Below are 23,967 nucleotides of genomic sequence, written 5' to 3'. Positions count from 1 at the left end.
TGGAGGGTATATTTGTTTTAACTGCTCTGCTGCCACTGGATATTATCTCTCTCTTTTCAAACGAGCCTTATACAAGTTCATCACCCCTCACAGGGCCAATCCTGTGAACAGAACTATCAAATATTTATAGCATAATATCTTGTTTTAATGCCATGCACATGGAATGGTTCCCCTAGTGATTGTCTAAGACTAAGGGAGACCTTGGGTAAGATGTGTTTTTAATGGCTGATTTGAATCACCTCTTTGCCTGGGTGGGATTTTCTGTGGTCTGTGCCGTTGGACCTAAAGTGAAGACTCCACCCACAGGCATTGCCTCATGTTCTGAAACGTGCATGCCAAAGACAAGCTAATATTACAGCAGTTTTGCTCTGTGAGTTCCTGTCATTATTGACTACCCAATCCTCCAGTCAGCTCACAGTCTCCCTGCTGCTAACCCTCTCTTCTGCATTCTGCATCTGTGTGTTTCGGGATAACTCTCCCCCATCTCCTCCAGGTCCAGTTCCCCTTTCTCCCCAACTGTTCCTTTGTTTTACTGTAGGTAACTGTTTCTGCCTTAAATCCTGTCTTCTAAACCTAACCCTTGCCCTGCTATTGGCTCATTTATGGATAAAGCTCCCATCCCCTGACCCTGCCATGGGCTAGTCTGGGTGCATCTCTAGCCTATTATAGACTGCCAGCCAGGCTAACCATGCAGGATACCAACCTGGGTCAACCTTTTACGTTGAATGTCAACTTCCCTTTTAGGGCTGAACGATTAATTGCATTTGCGATAATATCGCGATGTGACAAAACAAGATTTTGTTATCGCAAATGCTGCGATTTTACTTTGGTGCACGTTACACTTTACCTTGACCTGTACGATGGCCTCAGGCTGGACAGAACCTGACACCACAGACACTTTGCCAATTTTGCCTTAAAAAAAATGCTGCGCAGTGTCAAGTATTGTGCAAAACCTGCCTGGCTAACGTTGCTACCTCACGGGGCAACACTACCAACCTAATTCGGCCCTAAAAGAAATACCAGAAAGCCATGTACGATGCATAGCTAAAATGCTAAACACCAGTGTGTCAAATAAGCCAAATAACAACCGACAGGATCACTGATCTAAATTTTTTAAAGCCTAACTCCATATTCATGAACAAAATTACTCAAGCAGTAACAGCGTTCATCACGAAAGGCATGATGCCCCTCGGTGATACACATACAGTAGGATCCCTATGGCTGTCAGTGCCATACTGTTTCTGTTAGGCTACTGACTGGATCAGAAATGTTCAGACAGTGTTTCTTTTTCTTTTAAGATTTAACCTTTTCGATGCATGATTTATAAATATTTCCGACGGTCCCCACAGCTCAAGTTATTTTTCTCCAAAACGGTAGCTAGCTAGCTTAAGTTAAGAAAGTGCAACGCACATGTTACTAGCCTAAGTTTAGCTTAGATTTACCAATACATTATCGAAGAGTTACAGGCGGTATGTTTTCCTTAATTTTTCTGAACTTTGTGTGTTATTTTGCTGACTGGAGATCAGTAGGCTATATATCTATATTTATAAATAGTAAATCATATAATAATCGCATATTAAATCGCAAATGCAATATTAGTAAAAAAAATCGCAAATAGCTTATTTTCCGAAATCGTTCAGCCCTATTCCCTTCCTATGCCTTTAACCTTGAGCTAACCCTATACCAATAACCCTGTGTCTAACATCAACCCTAACCCTGACCCTATACCAATAACCCTGTCTCTGACCCTGACCCCAATCCTAACCTTAACCCTGCTCCTGTTCTGTCTCCAGGTCGGATGACAGCGACTCCTCTCTCTCGGAGGTGCTCAGGTAGAGATATCTGTCTGTCTTCTCTCTCTTCCCCTCTTCTTCGCTGTCTTCTCTCTCTTCCCCTCTTCTTCTCTGTCTTCTCTCTCTTCCCCTCTTCTTCTCTGTCTTCTCTCTCTTCCCCTCTTTTTCTCCCGCTCTTTTTGTGTGTGATTGGCCAGCACCTCGTCTGGCTCTTAATTTCATTTCACATTTTGGTGAGCATGCTTTACCTCCTACCCCCCCACATCCTCTCACCCCTACCCCCCCCCCCCCCCATCCCTTGCTGTGCCCACACCACCCCCCCACCAGGAGACCTGAACCAACCGTACTGCCATGCTGTGGACTGAGGCTTCTCTACCACAGTCATTAACAAGTTCAGAGAAGATGCCCAAAAGAATTGAGTACACTTGGAAAGACTTGAGATTCAAGGCATTTGGCAGGAAGTAACACAAGCGGTTAATGATGTCATTTCCTCTGACTCCAGCTGTGGAGCAGCAGTCACCTGAGAGAGATGTAGCTCTTCTCTCCTGCCTCACACCAGCATGGATACCTTCATTATCACCTGGGAGACTAGAAAACATCTCTCCCTCTATCACCTTTCCTCTCTATAAGAAGCATTGGATCATCCATTAACAGGTTCCCATTCAGAAGCCCACAGCGTGACAGCCCCACAGTAGCTAGAGCTTTTAATGAATAAGGAATATAGCCTTTCATTTCACTTCCTGTTTTGAATAATGCTTCAACCACACCTAATTAGTATGGATTATATTGTACATCCTTTGTTTGGTTGGTAATCTAACTCTAACCAATCAGGATATATCGGAAGGTATCCTGTTAGACCTGATTGGGTAGTTAATTAGAAGGCCTCTGTTCTCCATGGCAGTAAGGTTCTTTCTGATTGGTGTTCAAATGCCCCCTGTCCACCACTTCTCTTTATCCATAAAAATCTTCTTGAACTCGAATGCCCTCCATTCCAACCCCTTCCTGGTCTCTGCAGCAGCCTGGTTCCAATCCAGTCATGTTTCACTTCAGACTGGAACTGGGCCGGGCAGAAAGGGAAGTGTGAGGTCCCACACCCTAAGCCCCACCCACATTACCTCAAACTGTACCAGGATTGGCCTATAAAGTGGAAACACAGGATGCTAGCTCCATTGGTGGACATGCTGCATGCTGGTGATGACACAGGATGTTGTTTGTTTTTGAGTTGCGAGCTGTCGCTGAGTCGTGCTGTGACCATTTTGTGATGAACAGTGTGACCATCAGCACTGCTGTGTGGAGTTGATTATGATTTGGTTTGTGTTTTGGGTTGTGACCATAGTGGACATACATGCATGCACTCTCTCACACTATCACAACTGGTTTCTGTGTGTTGATGTCACTGTTTTGATGGCTATATTTGCACAATGCTTCACAGAGGTATTGGGGGGGCTGGTCAGTTTATGTTGATGGGGAGGAACTATATATGTGTTTAGGTGTGTGTATTTTTGTGTGTGTGTGTGTGTGTTAGCATTCTAAATACTGCAGGTAAAGTGAAGATGTCTGTAAAGGACTCAGAGTGACGAGACAACGAGACGATCTGACTTCACACCTTCGGTTCTGTCCATCTCTCATCTTTTGTTCTCTCATCTCCAGTCCTTTTTCCCTACACTGACCTCTCCTCTGTCCCCTTCTCTCTCGTTCTCTCCTCATTCTTTAATGTCTCTCCCTCTCTTTTTTGCCCAGCAGTTCAAATCGCCTCGTTCTGATTAAGAGGCAGGGAGCGAGAGAGAGAGAGAGAGAGAGAGAGAGAGAGAGAGAGAGAGAGAGAGAGAGAGAGAGAGAGAGAGAGAGAGAGAGAGAGAGAGAGAGAGAGAGAGAGAGAGAGAGAGAGAGAGAGAGAGAGAGAGAGAGAGAGAGAGAGAGAGAGAGAGAGAGAGAGAGAGAGAGAGAGAGAGAGAGAGAGAGAGAGAGAGAGAGGAGAGAGAGAGAGAGAGAGAGAGAGAGAGAGAGAGAGAGAGAGAGAGAGAGAGAGAGAGAGAGGAGAGAGAGAGATGAGAGAGAGAGAGAGAGAGAGAGAGAGAGAGAGAGAGAGAGAGAGAGAGAGAGAGGTAGGTAGGTAGTACAAGACCGCTTGGAAAAACATAGAAATAATAAGGAAGGACAAGAAAATGAATACGTGGTTGGAAAGAAAGAGCTGAGTGTGAGAGAGAAAGATGGGAGACAGAGAACAAGATGGAGAGGAAGCCTCATTCCACCTTGTAGGTTATCTTTCCAACTATAATCATTTACATTTTACATTTATTCATTTAGCAGACGCTTTTATCCAAAGCGACTTCCAAGAGAGAGCTTTACAAAGTGCATAGGTCACTGATAATAACAACGAGATAGCCACAAAACATTGCGAGTAGCCAAAACATGAAGCACACATTGTGAACAACCAAAATAAGTGCCAAAGGGAAGAACCATAAGAGCATGTAGTTAAACAAGTTACAATTAAACAACATGAACTGCTATAAGTGCAAGTGTACCTGTAAAAAAAAAAAAAAAAAAAAAAAAAAAACATTAAAACAAAAATTAAAAAATTAACAAAAAAAAAAAACAAACAAAAAAAGAAAGCGAGCAACAATAATAAAAACAATATATCACAGCGAGTACAAAAATTTAAGTCAGTTACCACTAACCACAAGAGCAACAAGTCTCTAAGCAAGAGTCATTGTGATCCTTGAGGAAACTATATATAATCCAGCACAACTGATTCTAATAATTACATGATTGACAAAGTGTGAAAAACTGGTGGAAAACCGGAGAGTTCTCCAGGATCTCCAGGAGCAAGGATCTCCAGCAGCAGGGATCTCCAGGAGCAGGGATCTCCATGAACAGGGTTGGACTACCTTGGTGTGATCCTTGAGGAAACTATATATAATCCAGCACAACTGATTCTAATAATTACATGATCGACAAAGTGTGAAAAACTGGTGGAAAACCGGAGAGTTCTCCAGGATCTCCAGGAGCAAGGATCTCCAGCAGCAGGGATCTCCAGGAGCAGGGATCTCCATGAACAGGGTTGGACTACCTTGGTGTAGATATTACCCAGAGCAGCTTTAGTTTAAGCAGGTAGATGGAGTAACTGGGATGGATGGAGAGAGAGTGGAGAAGAAAGATGACAGGACAGCCTTAGATAAGATGACAGTAAGGATTATAGATGCAGCAACTAAAAAAGGTGTGCAGGTTTGTGTGTGTTTGCGAGTGTGCAGGTTTATGTCAAGTGTTTGTGTGTTGGCGAGTGTGCAGGTTTATGTCTGTGTGTGTGTGTGTGTGTGTGTTGGCGAGTGTGCAGGGTTATGTCTGTGTCTGTGTGTTGGCGAGTGTGCAGGTTTATGTCTGTGTGTGTGTGTTGGCGAGTGTGCAGGGTTATGTCTGTTTGTTTGTGTGTGTGTTGGCGAGTGTGCAGGTTTATGTGTGTGTGTGTGTGTTGGCGAGTGTGCAGGGTTATGTCTGTGTGTGTGTGTGTTGGCGAGTGTGCAGGTTTATGTCTGTTGGCAGGGTGTTCTAATGATTTTTGATCCTCTGGTGTGTGTAGGTCCGTTATAACATCACATCACTGGGGGAACACAGGGCACAATCACTCTGGTGGACGGTGTGACTGTGTGTGACTGTGTGTGTGTGTGTTTCCCTCAGGGGGGTGATCAGTCCCTTGGGGGGGCTGAAGGGGGGGCGGACGACGCCCCTGCAATGTGTAGCCGCAGCTGAAGGACACTCCAAACCCGTCCTCTGTGTGGATGCCACCGATGAGCTGCTCTTCACAGGCTCTAAAGGTACACACAAACCAGACTTCCCAGATGGTTCTGTGTAACTAACCAGACTTCCCAGATGGTTCTGTGTAACTTACCATCTGGCTGTGTCAGAACTGACTCTAAATACAACCTGATGAAGAGATAATAGCTTGTTTGAGGGCTTTATCATGACATCTCATTACTGTATAACAGCAATTCCCAGCCTGTGGTCTACGAGGGTAATACAGTTGGGCCGCAAAACCAATGAAAACTAAGCTTTGAAAAATTAATAAATATCAAAATGTTGATATATACTGTTGGTAAATTATTATTTGAATTCTTACTCATTTTAAAATTAAATTTTAATAGGGTCCTCATTAATGATGCAAATCTTTTTGCATCATTAATGAGTTCAAATTTCTGAGAATAATTTTTTTTCTTGATTTATAAAAGTTTTTTCACACTTACAGTGAAAGGAGGAGAGGGGAGAGGGAGAACAGAGAATCCTACAACAGAGCATATCATGATGCAAATCCTTTTGTAATTTTTAATTAATCATGACCGAAATGTTAAATAGTTACGCTTGGCACGTTGACGAAAGACCAACTGACGTTTTCGCCTTAATTTGATGGCTTCTGGCTTGGCTCCACAGCGTACTGTAATGTAACATGTCTTTCTCAGTTTCTAACAAAAATCTGGAAACGGGAGAGATCTCTGAGTGTAGGGTTAAGAGAGAAATAGCTAAGGGTTAACAATCTGTTCTGGTTATTAAAAGTCACTAGAAGTTCTAGACCTGGCCTGACCGTGGTAGTTACGCAGGTTACCTCTCTTCATAATGTGCGCTTACTGTCGCGCTGATGAACACTTTGTCTTATTTAATCGCTCAAATAAATGTTGCAGTGAAAGCGAACTGTTTGGCTCCTGTGGTGTTAAACATGTGTGATAAGCGAACTGTTTGGCTCCTGTGGTGTTAAACATGTGTGATAAGCGCGAATTAAGTGAACGGATGTGTTGTGCGGCCGCAAAAATATTTGAGGTATGCAAGTGGAAAAGGTCGGGAATAGCTGCTGTACAGTTGGTAACCCCGACTCGTTGTGTCTTTTACCCCTTTATCCACCTCCTCTCTCCCCTGTATCTCTCTCTCTCTCTCCCCTGTATCCCCCCCCTCTCTCTCTCTCTCTCTCTCTCTGTCTCTCTCTCTCTCCCCTGTACCCCCCCCCCTCTCTCTCTCTCCCCTGTATCCCCCCCCTCTCTCTCACTCTCCTGCCCCTCCCCCCCACCCCCCAAGACCGTACCTGTAAGATGTGGAACCTGGTGACAGGTCAGGAAATCGTCACACTGAAGGGCCACCCCAACAATGTGGTGTCTGTGAAGTACTGCTCCTCCTCCTGCCTGTTGTTCTCTGTCTCCACCTCCTACATCAAGGTGTGGGACATCCGCGATTCCGCCAAGTGTGTCCGCACCCTCACGTGAGTCCCCAATATCCTTTTTTCTCTCCTCTCTTCTTCTATCATTTCCTTTATCCATCACTTTCACCCTCTCTACGACCCCACCCACCATCGCTCCCCCAGCTCGTCAGGTCAGGTGGTGTCGGGGGATGCGTGTGCTGGCTCCACCACACGCACCATCACCTTTTCCCAGGGAGAGTACCAGATCAACCAGATCGCCCTCAACCCTTCTGGCTCGGTGCTGTACGCTGCCGCCGGAAACTCTGTACGCTCCTGGGACCTCAGCAGGTAACACACACACACACACACAGAGGCATGAGCACAAGGGCACCCCCACAGTATTTCCTGCTTATTCTACCATCCTTATTCTTCTCTTCAATCCTCTCTCTCCCTCTTCCTCTCTGTCTCTCTCAACTCCTCCCTCTATGTCTCTCTCTCCTCCCTCTCTCCTTCCATCTCCTGCCCCCCAACAGGATGCAGCCAGCAGGGAAGCTGACAGGCCACACAGGCTCGGTCATGTGTCTGACGGTTGGTCAGTCTATCCTGGGGAAGGACCAGGTCATCACCGGCTCCAAGGACCACTATGTCAAGGTACACACACACACACACACATACATAGAGGGTCTATATGACTCTCCTAAACAGTAGATGTCTGGGAGGTATGGTAGTCAGCGCTGCTGTTTCCTACTTGACGAGTCGTCTCATGCCAGGTGTTTGATGTGGCGGAGGGAATGCTGGGAAACGTAGGCCCGGCTCACAACTTTGAGCCCCCGCACTACGACGGCATCGAGTGTCTGACTGTGCATGGAGACGTGCTCTTCAGTGGTTCCCGTGACAACGGCATCAAAAAGTGGGATCTGGATCAGCAGGAGCTCTCACAGGTATGTGAGTGTGTGTGTGTATTTATATATGTGTATGTGTGGTGGTATGTGAGTGTGTGTATTTATATAAGTGTATGTGTGGTGGTATGTGAGTGTGTGTGTGTGTATTTATATATGTGTATGTGTGGTGGTAAAATGTCAAGGATAAAGTACCTCAGGACCTGTTCCGATTTGCTCTGCTTATTTCCCCAGACGCCCTGTGATCTGTGGCCCACAAACACCATCGTTATCACTTGAGAGGGGGGTTCTGTGTATGTGTGTCTGTGTGTGCTCAAGGCTGACTATTATAGTGTGAGAGTGTGTGTGTGTGTGTGTGTGAGAGTGTGTGTGTGTGAGAGTGTGTGTAAATCTTGATAAATCTTGTCTAGGGCGCCAAATGTGCTAGGACCGGTACTGGCTGTAAGATCGCCTATACTCGTGCATTGCTTCCCTTACAAAAAAGAAGTATACTTCAAGTTTATTTTGTTAGTATACTTAGTATAAAAAGTATACTATTATCATGTTATTTAAAATATACTAGCAGTGTACTTATTTATATACTATTTTTGTACTTATTTATATGCTATTTTTGTACTAAGTAAACTGAATTGGCCCACTTTTTAGGTCACTTAGTACACTTTAAAGTACACTTATAGTGTATTTCAAGGTTTACTTTGGAATACTGTAAAGTAGCCTGTGTAGTGCACTTTCAGTTCATCAAGTATACCTCCTAAAGTACTTCAAAGTATACCTTGGAATACTCTAAAGTAGCCTGTGTAGTGCACTTTTAGTCTATCAAGTATACTTCCTAAAGTACTTCAAAGTATACCTTGGAATACTGTAAAGTAACCTGTGTAGTGCACTTTCAGTTCATGAAGTATACTTCCTAAAGAGCCTCCAAGTACACTTTGCAATACTTTTAAGTGCACTTTCAAATAATGAAAGTACTTCAAGAAATGAACTTAATAAATTAAATTTTACTATTACTTACTAATATATTATAATGTTTAGGAGCCCCTCAAACACCCTAGATTATAAGTCACTTAGCAATACGGGGGCCCTTGCAAAGTTGCACTGTAGTTTCTTAGCTGAAAGAAGCTATTCACTGCGCAAGCGTTCACGTTTTAAGAATCCAGCTCTTCTTATGAAACGTAACAGTAATTTAACTCATGGTTACAATGGTAAACCACCACAACAATGACCACGCAACAAAACACTACATTCTAAGCAGACACATTTAAAAAACGAAATTCATGAAGTTACATTTGTATTTCGAACAAACGGCAAACTTATCAGCAAATTTTAACACTATTTACCGCCTTGCATCATGGGAATAGACCAGCCAATGAGCCACGCTATCTTCATTTTTTCACGTCGTTATTTTGTTTTTCAGTCAGTTTGACAGTATAACCTTCAAATGCATAATGCAACCCTTCTGTCTGCCTCTTTCTCAAGTAGCCTTTTCCTTTTTCCATTAATACTCCAATTGATAATTATTAGTATAAGATTATAGGGCTTCAGAATGTTTTGGAAGTAATTAAGGTTACAGCTTCAGTACCAAAAAAGATTCAATGTGCAATGCATAATAGATTTTCATAGACATGAATAATTAGAATGAGATGGATCTAAAAAATGTAACCTGTAATGTACTTTAAAATTATTTTGACTGTTTTTGCTGTATAATAATAGAAAACGTACATCCGATTCCAGAAGAAATGTATACCATTTTCTGTTTCTAAGCATACTTCTTAAAAGTATATCAAAAGTGAACTATTTTCAAAGCATACTTATAAGTATATCAAAAGTGAACTATTTTCTAAGTATACTTCTTAAAAGTATATCAAAAGTGAACTATTTTCTAAGCATACTTCTTAAAAGTATATCAAAAGTGAACTAAGTGTACTATCCATATTTTAATATACTTATAGTATACTTTAATATACTTCTTTTTTGTAAGGGTTGGTATCATTGTTCCCGTATCAAGTGTGGCACATATTCCAGGGCGGGTTATAATCCGATTTACAAACACAAAGCTCCCTTGGGAATGGGAGCTTTTATAGAAAATGCAAATACGGTATGCATGTGTGTGTATGCATGCGTGTGTATGCATGCGTGTGTGTGCATGCGTGTGTGTGTATGCATGTGATGTGTGTGTATGCATGTGATGTGTGTGTATGCATGCGTGTGTGTGCATGCGTGTGTGTGCATGCGTGTGTGTGCATGTGTGTGTGTGCATGCGTGTGTGTGTATGCGTGTGCAGGGGTGGGACTGGTCATGCTTCACTAATTTTCTGTGTTTGTTGATTCAGTACAACATGGCAGATAATTCTCATTGTTAATTCATCCAGTAGTATAATCATATTTACATTTACATTACATTTATTCATTTAGCAGACGCTTTTATCCAAAGCGACTTCCAAGAGAGAGCTTTACAAAGTGCATAGGTCACTGATCATAACAACAAGATAGCCACAAAACATTGCGAGTAGCCAAAACATGAAGCACACATTGTGAACAACCAAGTAAGTGCCAAAGGGAAGAACCATAAGAGCATGTAGTTAAACAAGTTACAATTAAACAACATGAACCGCTATACGTGCAAGTGTACCTGTGGAAAAAACAAGCAACAATAATAAAAACAATATATCACAGCGAGTACAAAAAATTTAAATCAGTTACCACTAACCACAAGAGCAACAAGTCTCTGAGCAAGAGTCATTGTGATCCTTGAGGAAACTAACATCGGGTCAAGCGAACCATTCCTAAGTACCGTTGTACTCCCGGAACAAGTGCGTCTTGAGCCTTTTCTTGAAGGTGGAGAGACAGTCAGTGTCTCTGATGGAGGTGGGGAGTTGATTCCACCACTGGGGGGCCAGACAGGAGAAGAGCTTGTGTTGGGACTGGGCGGTCTTGAGCGGTGGGACCACCAGGCGGTTGTCTGAAGAAGACCGTAGGTGACGGGTGGGGGTGTAACGCTGCAGGAGAGACTTGATGTAGACGGGTGCAGTCCCGTTCACTGCTCGGAAGGTCAATACCAGGGTCTTGAATCTGATACGGGCCATGATAGGTAGCCAGTGGAGAGAGATGAGGAGCGGGGTAACATGGGAGCGTCTGGGTAGATTGTAGACCAGGCGGGCCGCTGCGTTCTGAATCCTCTGAAGAGGGCGGGTTGCACATGCTGGGAGACCAGCGAGCAGCGAGTTGCAATAGTCCAACTTGGAGAGGACAAGTGCTTGGACTAGCAGCTGGGTGGAGTGCTCAGACAGGTATCTCCTGATCTTCCGGATGTTGTAGAGGGTGAATCTACACGACCGGGAGACCGCAGCAATGTGGAGCATATGCTTCTAAAATGGTCCATGTTGCTAAGATACACTGTTGTCAACAACCGCCCGTCCGTAATTTCTTCCCCAAAGATGTTCAAGCTGAGTTTATACCATTCTCTAAAGTTATACACATACCCATTGCGTATACTGTTCCTTTATCTCTCCACTGAAAAAGTCAACTCTACCTTCCTCTCTCTGTCTTTTCTGAATCCATTCTGTCTTTTTCCATTCCTCTCCTCTCCAGCAAATCCCCAATGCCCACAAGGACTGGGTGTGTGCGCTGGCCTTTGTGCCCAGCCGGCCCCTGCTGCTAAGTGCGTGCCGGGGGGGCATGATGAAGGTGTGGCACGTGGACAACTTCACGCCCATAGGGGAGCTCCGGGGTCACGACAGCCCCATCAACGCCATCTGCACAAACTCCAGACAAATCTTCACAGCTTCGAGGTACAGCCTAACCTACTAACCATAATAATAACCCTAATCATAATCCTACTAACACTAACCCTACTGCTTTACTGGGGGATAAGGTCAGGTTCAGAATGTAAGGACAGCTCAGTTAGGGTTAAGTTCTAGTTGTCTTTTACCATCAACATATTTTATGAAGAGGGTCTGTTCTCTTACTCTTTCTCTTCTGACTGTTTCTCCCCTTTCTTCTCTTCTAACCCTAACCTCTCTTCACTGACTTGACAACTTCACTGATCTCCTCCCCTCTCCTTTCCTCACCTACTCACCTCACCTATCATCTACTCCCTTTACTCTCCCATATTCTCCTCAACTCCAATCCCCTCCTCCCCTCTCCTTTTCTCTCCTCTCCTCCCCTTTCTTGTCCTCTCCTCCCCTTTCTTGTCCTCTCCTCTACCCTCCTCCCCTCCTCTTTCCTCCTCCCCTCCTGCTGCAGTGATGGCAGGGTGAAGTTGTGGAGCTATGTCCCAGGTCTGACTCCCTGTCTCCCTCGGAGGGTCCTGGCCATCAAAGGCCGCGCCACCAGCCTCCCATGAGCCTCTGCTCCGCTCGCCGCCTCCCCCGCTCTCCTCTGGTACTCTCTCTCTCTCCTCTGGTACTCTCTCTCTCTCCTCTGGTACTCTCTCTCTCCTCTGGTACTCTCTCTCTCTTCTGGTACTCTCTCTCTCCTCTGGTACTCTCGCTCTCTTCTGGTACTCTCTCTCTCCTCTGGTACTCTCTCTATCCTCTGGCACTCTCTCTCCTCTGGTACTCTCTCTCTCTTCTGGTACTACTTTTCTCCAGTCTTCCTTCTGTTTCTTAAAATTCTGAATTCAGAACACATACTTTTTTTTCTAGGCGATTTGCAAGTTGATAATTTGTCTCCTTTATATCTTTTCTTATACACTTCTGCTACCGTCACCTTTCCCTACTCTCTGAGTAGTAGCGAATATCTGCCCTAATTGCTTTTCACTTTGAACAAGTGACTCAGTTCTGCTCAGCCTGCTTGTGTCATCTGGTACAGTCCAAGATGGTCGACTGTGAGAGTGGTCAGCTCTGCCTCGTCTAATTGGCTCCAGCCTTCCACAGATTCAGCTTTGCTAGTTTCCTGAACAGAACAACATTTAGCGTTAGCTCCTGCTAACACAATGCCTGACAAATGTTTGCTTGTCACCGTTTTAGTGAGTGGAATGTGTGGTGGGCTTTGAAAAATGAAGTAATGGTTGACAGGAGGTGATGAGGTGGAAGGAGTTGCCTAGTCAGTAGAGCTGAGCTGGGAAGAAGGATGTTCTCATCCTTCAGGATCCTAATGTTATTATAGGTCTTAATACACGTCTCTAAGATGTATGTTTATCTGAGAATGAGAGAGAGACAGTAGAAGGGCGGGTGAGAGTTTGAGGAGGAGGGAGAGAGAGGGGAGGGAGGGAGAGAGGGAGAAAGAGTGAAGGAGAGGGAGGGGGCGAGCAATAGAGTGGGGAGGGTGGGTGGTTGAGAGAGGGAGAGGGGAGGGTGGGTGGTTGAGAGAGAGAAGGGGGAAGGTTCCGTTTGTTCAGTGTTCTTGCAGGGGAGGCTTGTCGACACAGGGTAGAGTGATGTTTGATGTCTATTTTGGGTCTGAGTCCTTTGTGCTCTGTAATTGGTGAGGCAGTGAAGGGTCGGTGTGTTTGTGTGTTTGAGCTGGTATGTGTGCATGAGGGGGCGATGGGGGGCAGAGAGGAGGAGAGTTCATTCTCTTTATTTGAACTGCTGGTTTTGATGTTTGTCTCTCTGGTCTTGTGTGGGATGTACAATGGATGTGTTTGAAGATTCAGGAAATTGAGTCATACTTTCTCTTCTTTCTCCTCCTCTCACTCATGTTCTCTTCCTCTGTCCCCAATCGTCTCTATCTCTCCTGGATGCCCTCTCTCCCGCTACTCCCCCGGCACCTCTCTCTCTCCCTCTACTCCCCCTCCACCTCTCTCTCTCCCTCTACTCCCCTCCACCTCTCTCTCTCCCGCTACTCCCCCTCCACCTCTCTCTCTCCCGCTACTCCCCTCCACCTCTCTCTCTCCCGCTACTCCCCTCCACCTCTCTCTCTCCCTCTACTGCCCCTCCACCTCTCTCTCTCTCCCTCTACTGCCCCTCCACCTCTCTCTCTCTCCCTCTACTGCCCCTCCACCTCTCTCTCTCCCTCTACTCCCCCTCCACCTCTCTCTCTCCCTCTACTGCCCCTCCACCTCTCTCTCTCTCCCTCTACTGCCCCTCCACCTCTCTCTCTCTCCATCTACTCCCCCTAAACCTCTCTCTCCCTGCTCCTCCCCCTCCACCTCTCTCTCTCCCGCTACTCCCCTCCACCTCTCTCTCTCCCTCTACTGCCCCTCCACCTCTCTCTCTCTCCCTCTACTGCCCCTCCACCTCTCTCTCTCTCCCTCTACTGCCCCTCCACCTCTCTCTCTCTCCATCTACTCCCCCTAAACCTCTCTCTCCCTGCTCCTCCACCCTTTATCTGTTCCTCATCTCCCTCTCAGTGACATGACAGTGAAGATCTGGACAGTGAAGATGGATAAGGCGACGGTCAACAGCGGCCATCGTGTAGATGTCATCCGCATGTGACCAGCGGCCATCGTGTAGATGTCATCCGCATGTGACCTCATCTCGTGACCTCAGGCGTTCACACATCAAGGCGATGCAAAGTGTCATTTTTTTATTTTGTGCTTTTTCTACTGCCATTTCTACTTACAAAGTGCCAACTGATTTGAATGAGATGAAACCCCATACATTGTTGCTCTCGAAACTGGCATTTAAAGGAAAGCATCATTTTTACTGAGTAAAACAAAATGTCCTTGATCGACATTCATAGATACAGCTGCTGACAGACTGGAGTATTTGTGTATTTGTGTTCCGTCAAGGATAACACGGCATCCATATCCTCATCCTCAGGGAACGCCATATATGAGCCAATAGAATGAGGAGGAGGATTTCTGCAGGATTGTTAGTGTTTTGATCTCCCATAGGTTGATGACTGAGTCACACAGGCTGAAGCCTGTGCTGGAAGCTCAGGGGATGGTGGGGTGCTTTAGGTTGGTGGCAGAAATCACAAGGATATTATATAACACACTTATAGAAACATGTGACACTGTTCTGATGTGTTTCTTCTGACCTCCTGTTCAACACTAACCCCTCCCAGCTCCCCAACACTAACCCTGTGGGCCTCATGTACGTACATTTGCAAACGTAGCGTTATTAGCGCCATGGCCAACCCGCAGATTGCGCACGCTGTGATAGTTCAGTTTATGTCGTATTTACGAAACCTGCAGTTCATCGGGTAATCAGCGCCTTTCACCGCCCACTATACCGTAAATTGTGAGCATTTAAACGCGCAATTGAATGGGCCTCTTTCTATCAAGGATCAGCCATCAAAGTCAAAACAGCGAAAACAAAGATTTAGTGATAACGAAATTGATGTGCTTGTTCATGAGGTAACAGCGAATTTAAATATTACACAAGGCCGGAATTCCACACCGACACAAAAAAATGCAATCTGGACCGAAATTACAAATTCCAGTATCTGTAATATTGCATGGCTGCTTAATCTGTAACGTGTAATGATTTTGTGTTCACTCTACTGAGAAAGTGTGATCCTTGTGGCAAATATCCTTTCAGATCGCCTCCTCGAATGTGTCTTCGTCTTGCTCGGATTACTGCTGTCATTTCACCAGGAGGCATATGTGAGGGAACCCGCGTGCCTCCAGGTTTACACCTGCTTTTAAGAGGCGCAGAATTTTCACCGCAAAATAGAAGCGCACTTTCACAGGCAGTTTTTGTACATACCGCGGAATACATAATCAGGCGCACTTTACGCATCCCCTCCCATCTCTTTATGGGAAACTCCCACTTTCCCCTTGACCCTCCCGTGAATGCATATGCATGAAACGGAAAAGCGCAATTTGCCATTTTCAGTTCCCGTGACAAGCAGTCTGCGCTTTTACCTCAGTGCGGCATGTTTGTACATACCTCGCCATACTTTTATGCGCAAATTGCGAAACAAATACGCCTGAAGTGGGCGCAAAAGCGTTAGTACATGAGTCCCTGTGTGTCTATGTTTCACTCTAAAGGTCCCTCTTCCCCCAGGAGAACTCTTCTTTACCTCAGTGAAACTGGTTCAGGTGTGCTTGTCCAGCTCAGTGTTTGTGTACTTAGGACATGTGTAGCGTTCTGATTCCTCATCTCCTGAAGTGGTGTGAGGTAGCCTGTGAGCTTGCATGTCTTTGGTCAGAGCTGGCTCCCTGGGAAGCCCAGATCCAATAACACCACTAACACCGGCAGTCCCAGAGGAACTAACAAGCCATCCTCTTATCGCAGCGAGAAATGCTCACGCTTGCAGAAATGGGCTACCCACACACACACCCCTACCCAGATTACTGTGCACACACACCTCTCCAGTTCACTGCACATACACACATAACCACCAACCCAAGAGCTCCACAGGGGTTAAAGTACCAGATCGTTATCTCTCTGTCTTCCACACAAAGCCTGAGACTTTCATGCAGATCACCCTGAGAGCTCTCTGCTCTCTGGCCCTGTGTGCTGGCCTCTCAGTAGCGCTCCTGTCTGAAGGTTAGCCACGCTGGTGGACAGCCCAGCGCTCCCAGGCTCACTGTGCTGCACTGCTCTGGAGGCTCCAGGCTGGATTTGTCTAATTGGAGCTCTCAGCTCGGCAGGCAGCTTATTTAGGCTGGTGTTGGGGAACTGGGTCAGAGAGAAGAGAGAGAAGAAAATCTTTCTTTCTGTATTGAGATCCTTTCTTCTTTTGTTGAGTCGAAACTACTGCAACTATCTTGCTACTTTGTGTGTGTGTGTATGTGTGTGCACGTGCTTTCCTCATGCCTGTCAGGCTTTGGCACGCCTTTGCATCCTAGATTTACCATCTGCTTAATGGAACATTTTTATCACCCTCAATCAGAGCCTCCTCAGGCAAACACACACAGATAGCAAACATTTTATTTAAACTTGTAACTCGTAACCAGTAATGATAAGAACATTACTAAGCTTATCACCCTGCTCCTGTTTTACCGCCTGATGCAGATGTACAACAAGAAAAGCAATGCCATCTTGATGCGTATGTATCTATGAACAGTATAAATCCAAACATGCCTCCTGCCACCACACACCCTCCCCCCTTTACAGTTATTCCTTTGTAAATTGAGTGTGCTTTACCCTGCTTAAGATGAGAAATAATCGTGTACTGTGCAATAGAACCTTGGATCAGAGCAAGATATCAGTGGCTTGAAAAACACAGAACAGAGATTCCTGATTGTTCTGATCCCACATCAAATCCCATCCCATTTTCTAGTATTTTTCTTATATTTGTTAAGATGTGAGAACATTGATTTTATGATCTGGTTTCTCACAAGACGCCGATGCTGCTAGCTGATATCAAAACCTACTGGAGGGTTTTTGTTCCTTTATTGAAGGATATGGGAAATACGATAAATCAATCCTGGTATTTTTTTGTCTATAAATCTAGAAGCGGGATCGTGATAGAATAATAAAATGGCAACCCAGTATAGATCCCTTCATGTACCAAATGCCTTGACTTTTCAAAAGCCATTTTTAAAGAGACCGTAGTCTCAGACTCTGGTCAAAGATGGAGGATTTTTGGGCCTTTCTTCTGTCTCCTGCTATTAGCCTTATTCTGTCCGAGTTCCTTTCATAACATTCCTCTTCATAATGGTCATCTCAACCTGCAGAGATATTTGGTGTGGTGCCCATGTTGGCCGCTAGAAGGATATCCTGGCATAGCTGATGATAAGCGTACAAAGCTAAAGTCTCTGGTGCTAAACCTGGTAACCTACATGAACACCTCGTTTGACCTCCTGTCCTGGTCAACTGAAACACTGTGTTTCCCACGCACCTGTGTCATGGCTGCGGACTACTCCAGTCCTGGGAGACTAAATACCTTTAGTGATGTGATTTCATCGGTCAGTGAAATTGATTATTTATACTGCTTGAAAAAGAGCCTTCACTAATGTGTAGTTCTGAAGCCTAATATCAGGCATTGATGATCCAAAAACTACAGTTCAATTCACCGTCAGGCCACGCACCTCTGTAACGAGTCACGAGGTGCACTTCTACTGAGACTTGAACATTTTGGAAGAGAAACTCCTCAGATTCTCAGAAACGTCCTTCTCTGGTCTAGTGGGTTGTTCTCCTGTTTCCCACCCACAGCTGTGCCAATTAAAAACCTTAGCTAGTTTGCTAAGAGCTAGTTTGCTAAGAGCTAGTTTGCTAAGAGCTAGTTTGCTAGGAGCTAGTTTGCTAGGAGCTAGTTTGCTAAGTCGCTAGCTCAGCTTCTTGTCTTGTGTTGCGTTCACTGTGTTCTGCTCTCAAGGCTAAACCTGTCTCTTCTAGCTGCTTTCACTGTTTCTATCTCTCCTCTCTTTATGTAGTTGCTAGAGAACACTTGGTAGTGCTGTAGCTTTAAGGTGCCTTGCATGCATGTACATAGGCTGTGGGACTGCATGATGAGGACTGGGCCAAAACTGTCAATCATTAAGTTTGAAGTTGAACCTTTTGAAAGCTAAGGATGGTCTACTTATTATCAATGTTATAATTTAGTTGTAAATGTTGAAGATTCAGTGATTACTGATTCAGTGATTCATGAAAAAAAGAGAGATCAGAATGTCTCAAGAAGCCAAGTGGAGTTCCGCTCATGTTTGACAGTCTGGCTGGCGTGCCCATTGTTTAGGAGGTCTAATCACCTGGCTGGCGTGCCCATCGTTTAGGAGGTCTAATCACCTGGCTGGCGTGCCCATCGTTTAGGAGGTCTAATCGTTAAACCTTGTCCCTCGATTTCTGTGACTTGATAATTTGTATATATGTGTAGGACTGTATATGCTGTTTTTATTTAATTAATTTTTTTATGTTTGAATGCTTGGTTATCTTTTGCCCCATAACTCCCTGGAGACCCTGAGCAGTTCCTGTACCTGTGAGGGAGCCGGTCATGCACACATACTGGTCTGTGTGTGCTTACCTCTGAAACAGGGACTTGGGTCTAATGTGATGGTGCTAGTGAGTGATATGTCCTCGCTCTCGTCTTGTTGTTTATCAGTCCCTTTACCCACCTACAAGAGGCAGTATCCGGTCACTGCACTATGCCTAATAAGCACATTAAGCCTACCGTTACAGCAAAGCTAACAGGCTAACTTCAGCACCTGTAAGTGCATGATACTTAATACCAGTTCAAGCATGTTCCTCTCCTTCAGGCTAACCGCCTGGAGAGGGATGAGTTCTCCGCCTTCAGCCCCAACTGCCTCCACACACAAGCAGACAGGATGGTGGATGTTAATTACTGTTTGTCTATGCTTCCGTTGTTATTCAGTAATCAGACTGTAGCGCCTTAGTTGGTAGATGCTTGTCATGTTTTCTCTATTTACACATTTTCTCGACTGGTTCTAATTCTATGGCTGAAAAAACATTCTGAGCTTACCTCTCAGCTGCTGTGGAATGCGAGCTTCTGGAGGGTACATCCTCTCTATCAGAGAGAACAGGCCTGCCCAGAGGGCACAGTCACCAGGGAGGCTTTATATGAGGCATTGTGAGGTCATGTGTGGTGGAGAATCTGAACTTTGACCCTCCCGCAAGAGGGAAGGTAATTACAGGATTCAAAGGTCAAACATGGCTTTTATTGCACATGCTCCTCCCTCTGATCACTGTAAATATGTAGAATTTATTTTCTTTTTCTTACAATATGCATGTGACCAAACCATGTAAAATACCATGACTGTAAATACTGTAAGTACAATTGTATTTAATGAAGCATCAACGTTCTTTCATGCAAATAAAAACAAGTCAAAGTCAAAACATGACAAAAGTAATTGGTCTTTTTTCTTTGTTCTGAAACCTGCGCTGCGCTAAACTTCCCAGACAACCTTAAGTGGACCTGTTATAGTTTGACAGGTGTCTGGGGGGGAGGGGTGGGAGGTGGGGGAGGGGGTTGAGCATTTTAACGGCAGTAAACATGTTCGTTCAGGGACCCCGACACCCCCGGCTCTGCCAGCTCTGCCGTGAGGGTTGCTGTGGTGTTGCACCCACACCTCATACATCTGTGGTGTTGCACCCACACCTCATACATCTGTGGTGTTGCACCCACACCTCATACATTTGTGGTGTTGCACCCACACCTCATACATCTGTGGTGTTGCACCCACACCTCATACATTTGTGGTGTTGCACCCACACCTCATACATCTGTGGTGTTGCACCCACACCTCATACATCTGTGGTGTTGCACCCACACCTCATACATCTTTCCTTTGCAGATCAGGATATTACCTGGTGTGGGGGTGCGGTTTGTCAGGGATTTGGCAGAAATCTCAATCGTAGTCGTAGTAATGTACGATGGTTATTAAAAACCTGGAGGGTTAGGGTTGGGGTTCGATACGTTTTCAAATGCCAATCCTTTAACAATAAGTGCTCAAACATACAACCAAACACATTCCCGTCCCGCATTCTTGGACTACATTTTAAGACCATAAACATTCTCAATGCTCTTTAACTCATTCTCGCAAACTTGGAGTGTAAGACCAAACTACATGTGCACACACACACACACACTATTCTCTTTATCGCTCCTCTCAGACACACACACACCCTCCCTCGCTGCCACCCTTAGTTTGGGTACCAGTGTGCTCTACATCAGCTCTGTTCATCAATATTTAAACTCAGCAATAGAATTTTAATGTTGCACTCTGTTTAATTTCATAATGACACTGGTGAATTTGGTCTCATTTAATTACCCATCAGCCTCTGCTTGCAGTCCCTCATGCCTTCCTCCCAGCACTGTGTAACACCAATTAGCATTCTTAGATACCAGTATCACCGTGGTAAATGCTGCATAAATACATAATCAATTTATTTCCTTAAAAATTATTTTGCTTTTGTTCAAAATAATTCCAAAATTATTTTGAATCTTCTCCTCTTAACTGCACATCATTTTCCTGAGCTTTTTAGTTTTTTTGTTTCATTTTTGCGAACAAGTTTGAACTCCTCTATTACCCGTTAAAGTGTTGTGGCTCTGCTGCTGGCAGTGGGCTTCAGCAGCATGTTTTACCACTGAAAAGGCCTGCTCACTTCTGCTGAAGCTGGCATTGTGGGGTGTCTCTCTGGCTGTATGTAGAGGACCTCTCAAACAGGAAGTGGAAGTGTCTTCAGTCTTGAGTGCCTTTTCAGCTGATTTCCCCTGGTCTGACTCCCTGGGAGCTGGCGTTAACTTAATAAGGAGATAAGGGGTGAGAGTGCTGCCTGTATCACAGGAAGGACAGACAGAGATGGAGGCTAGGAAGTGAGGATAGAGGGCTGTGAAGGATATACGAGGGTAAAGGAAGATGGATAAATAGAGGATAAAAAGGAGAGGAAGAGAACAACAGTAAGCAATTCAGATGTGAAGATGTGACAGATTGATGGATGGTTCGACAGTTGACCTCTGGGAGTGTTTTACAGAGTTAATTTGGGAGACAGAAGTGAGGGAGTTCTCCATCTCCAGACTGACATGTCAGCTACTGGCTCTAGTGACTGGAGAGGATCAGTCCCGCCTTGCTGTCACAGAGATGGAGGGAGAGGGGACAGGAGAGAGGAAGGATGAGAGAAGGGAGAGGAGAGGTGAAGTGAGGGGAAGATGGACAGGAGATGTTGGAAGGTCAGCGAATGCACAGCCGTGAAAAGCAGAGGAAGAAACAGAATATTAAAGAGTCTGAGACTAGACTGAGTTCTAAGAAATGTAATACCGTCCAACGTTTAAATAAAACAATTCAAATATTCCCCAGATTCTTCAACATATTTATAGATGTACTGACAGTCTCCATGGATACAAACAAAGCAGGGTCTCATCAGTGGAATGAGTGTGAAGTTTACTGCTTTCTCTGTTTTTGCATTACCTGTTCCCACACACACCACAATCACATGCAAAGATGGACACACATATTGTGTTGAAGATCACGCATAGCAAACTGATACACACTTCTAAACATTGAATGGAAGTTACATTTAAGACAAGGACAATTATATAAGACCAGACACATTTAAAGACACATAAGAGCGTCTGCTAAATGACTAAATGTAAATCCAGTCAGGGGCATTCTTCTCCCATTCAAAACAACTATAATTGAGCTGGCTGTATGAAAAATATGAATACAACTCTACCTTAAAATGTGGAGTATATTATAGATAAAGCCTGTGATTTCAGTTTGCCCTCCATGTGTTTATGTATGTGCAGTCCATGTCTACCATCATCCAAACTTCTCCTTTTTTAGTTGGTCTTTTTCTTCTTCTTCTCAACGTCTCCAGGCTCCATGCCAGCTGTTGGGTCCGGCTCCACTGTTTCCTTCCAGGGCAGGAAGTGGTAGGACACCAGGGCGGTGAGGAGGTACAGGAGCATGCCGGTGTAGCGGCCCACCACCAGGCAGAGCGGCTGTGCCAGCACAAACAAGCAGAACACGCTGATGGAGGCTCGCTCGTCCAGCTCCACGCGGTCCTCCTGGCTGCCCCTCAGCACCCCGAAGAAGTACACCAGCGCCACCGCAGGGTAGAAGGCCAGTTCAAACATGGTTCTAGATCCACACTGACACAAGGGCTAGAACATATGGCTGTGCGCAAAAATTTAAACACTTGTTTGTACAGCACACCACAAATGTCAACTTTTGTCCAGTGGATTTCTTTCAGGCCGGAATCTTGTTTCTTTGATTGTGGAGATTTTCATCAGAAATAGACGCACGTATTTGTCTTGCAGGTTTGCAAACACTCTTGTGCTGTGGAGACAAACTGTGATGCGAAGGTATATCCTGCAGAGAGAACCTTGGACCCTGTGAAACATTAGTAGTCTTTGGCGCCATCAAAAAAAGGATGGACTTTAACCTGCCTCACAAGCACAGCGTCTTAATACTACAGTATGCACTATTCTCAGTACTAACCTTGCTTACCATCCAATCTTAACTTAGAATAGAAAGAATTAGAGGCCCTCTTTTAGTATGTTTGAGCAAGAAAATACTGTATTCTGTATTAAGATAACAATTTCCCATGCAGGACAATGAGGGTGTTGCAGCGGCAGAGATCAAGTAAGAATGAAAGTAAAAATACAATCGACAAATAATAAACATATACAGTAATATAAACAATGTGGAACATATAAACAATGACAGATTTTCTATAAACAAGGTGCACCTGAAATCGATAAAACGAGCGTCCTAGTAGTACATGTTGTACCTCAAAACCTACTGAATGGTCTAAGTTTCATGTTTTTTGTGGCTGCAATGCAAGACAGTGTCCTGATCCCCAGTAGCAGTTGGTACAACTGTAGGTACTACAGGTACGGCAGGTACTGCAGGTACGGCAGGTACTGCAGGTACTGTAGGTACTGCAGGTACTGCAGGTACTGCAGGTACTGTAGACACTACAGGTACTGTAGGTACTGCAGGTACTGCAGGTACTGCAGGTACTGTAGGTACTGCAGGTACTGTAGGTACTGCAGGTACTGTAGACACTACAGGTACTGTAGGTACTGCAGGTACTGCAGGTACTGTAGACACTAAAGGTACTGCAGGCACTACAGGTACTACAGGTACTGCAGGTACTGCAGGTACTGTAGGTACTGCAGGTACTGCAGGTACTGTAGGTACTGTAGGTACTGCAGGTACTGTAGACACTACAGGTACTGCAGGTACTGCAGGTACTGTAGGTACTGCAGGTACTGCAGGTACTGTAGGTACTGTAGGTACTGCAGGTACTGTAGACACTACAGGTACTGCAGGTACTGCAGGTACTGTAGGTACTGCAGGTACTGTAGACACTAAAGGTACTGCAGGCACTACAGGTACTGCAGGTACTGTAGGTACTGCAGGTACTGTAGACACTAAAGGTACTGCAGGCACTACAGGTACTGCAGGTACTATAGGTACTGCAGGTACTGTAGACACTAAAGGTACTGCAGGCACTACAGGTACTGCAGGTACTGTAGGTACTGCAGGTACTGTAGACACTAAAGGTACTGCAGGCACTACAGGTACTGCAGGCACTACAGGCACTACAGGTACTGTAGGTACTGCAGGTACTGTAGACACTACAGGTACTGTAGGTACTACAGGTACTGCAGGTACTGTAGGTACTGCAGGTACTGTAGGTACTGCAGGTACTGTAGACACTACAGGTACTGTAGGTACTACAGGTACTGTAGGTACTGTAGGTACTGCAGGTACTGTAGACACTACAGGTACTGCAAGCACTACAGGTACTGTAGGTACTACACTACAGGTACTGCACTACAGGTACTGTAGGTACTGTAGGTACCTGTACCCTGGGCTA

The 23,967-nt window shown here is 45.1% G+C and overlaps 1 protein-coding gene across 9 annotated transcripts in view; it reads left to right on the top strand.

Annotated features, from left to right (window-relative positions):
* kif21b (kinesin family member 21B) overlaps positions 1-19,490 on the top strand; it is a 66,659-nt gene extending 47,169 nt beyond the window's left edge. For 2 of the 9 annotated variants that reach the window (XM_062474007.1, XM_062474006.1), the window contains exons 27-35: positions 1,794-1,832; positions 5,469-5,605; positions 6,852-7,032; positions 7,135-7,299; positions 7,485-7,602; positions 7,722-7,892; positions 11,438-11,637; positions 12,092-12,229; positions 14,142-19,490. In XM_062474007.1, the coding sequence (XP_062329991.1) occupies positions 1,794-1,832; positions 5,469-5,605; positions 6,852-7,032; positions 7,135-7,299; positions 7,485-7,602; positions 7,722-7,892; positions 11,438-11,637; positions 12,092-12,191 (1,111 nt within the window). In that variant the 3' untranslated portion in view covers positions 12,192-12,229; positions 14,142-19,490. The remainder of the gene's footprint in view (positions 1-1,793; positions 1,833-5,468; positions 5,606-6,851; positions 7,033-7,134; positions 7,300-7,484; positions 7,603-7,721; positions 7,893-11,437; positions 11,638-12,091; positions 12,230-14,141) is intronic. The other 7 variants (XM_062474011.1, XM_062474010.1, XM_062474009.1 and 4 more) reach the window with 5 other exon arrangements.
* The last annotated feature ends 4,477 nt before the right edge of the window (positions 19,491-23,967 follow it).

The sequence above is a fragment of the Osmerus eperlanus genome, chromosome 1, assembly GCF_963692335.1.
Source record: "Osmerus eperlanus chromosome 1, fOsmEpe2.1, whole genome shotgun sequence".
In the NCBI taxonomy this organism is placed as follows: domain Eukaryota; kingdom Metazoa; phylum Chordata; class Actinopteri; order Osmeriformes; family Osmeridae; genus Osmerus; species Osmerus eperlanus.
Note: the sequence above shows the minus strand (reverse complement) of the source record. Positions and strands in the feature narration are given on the sequence as shown.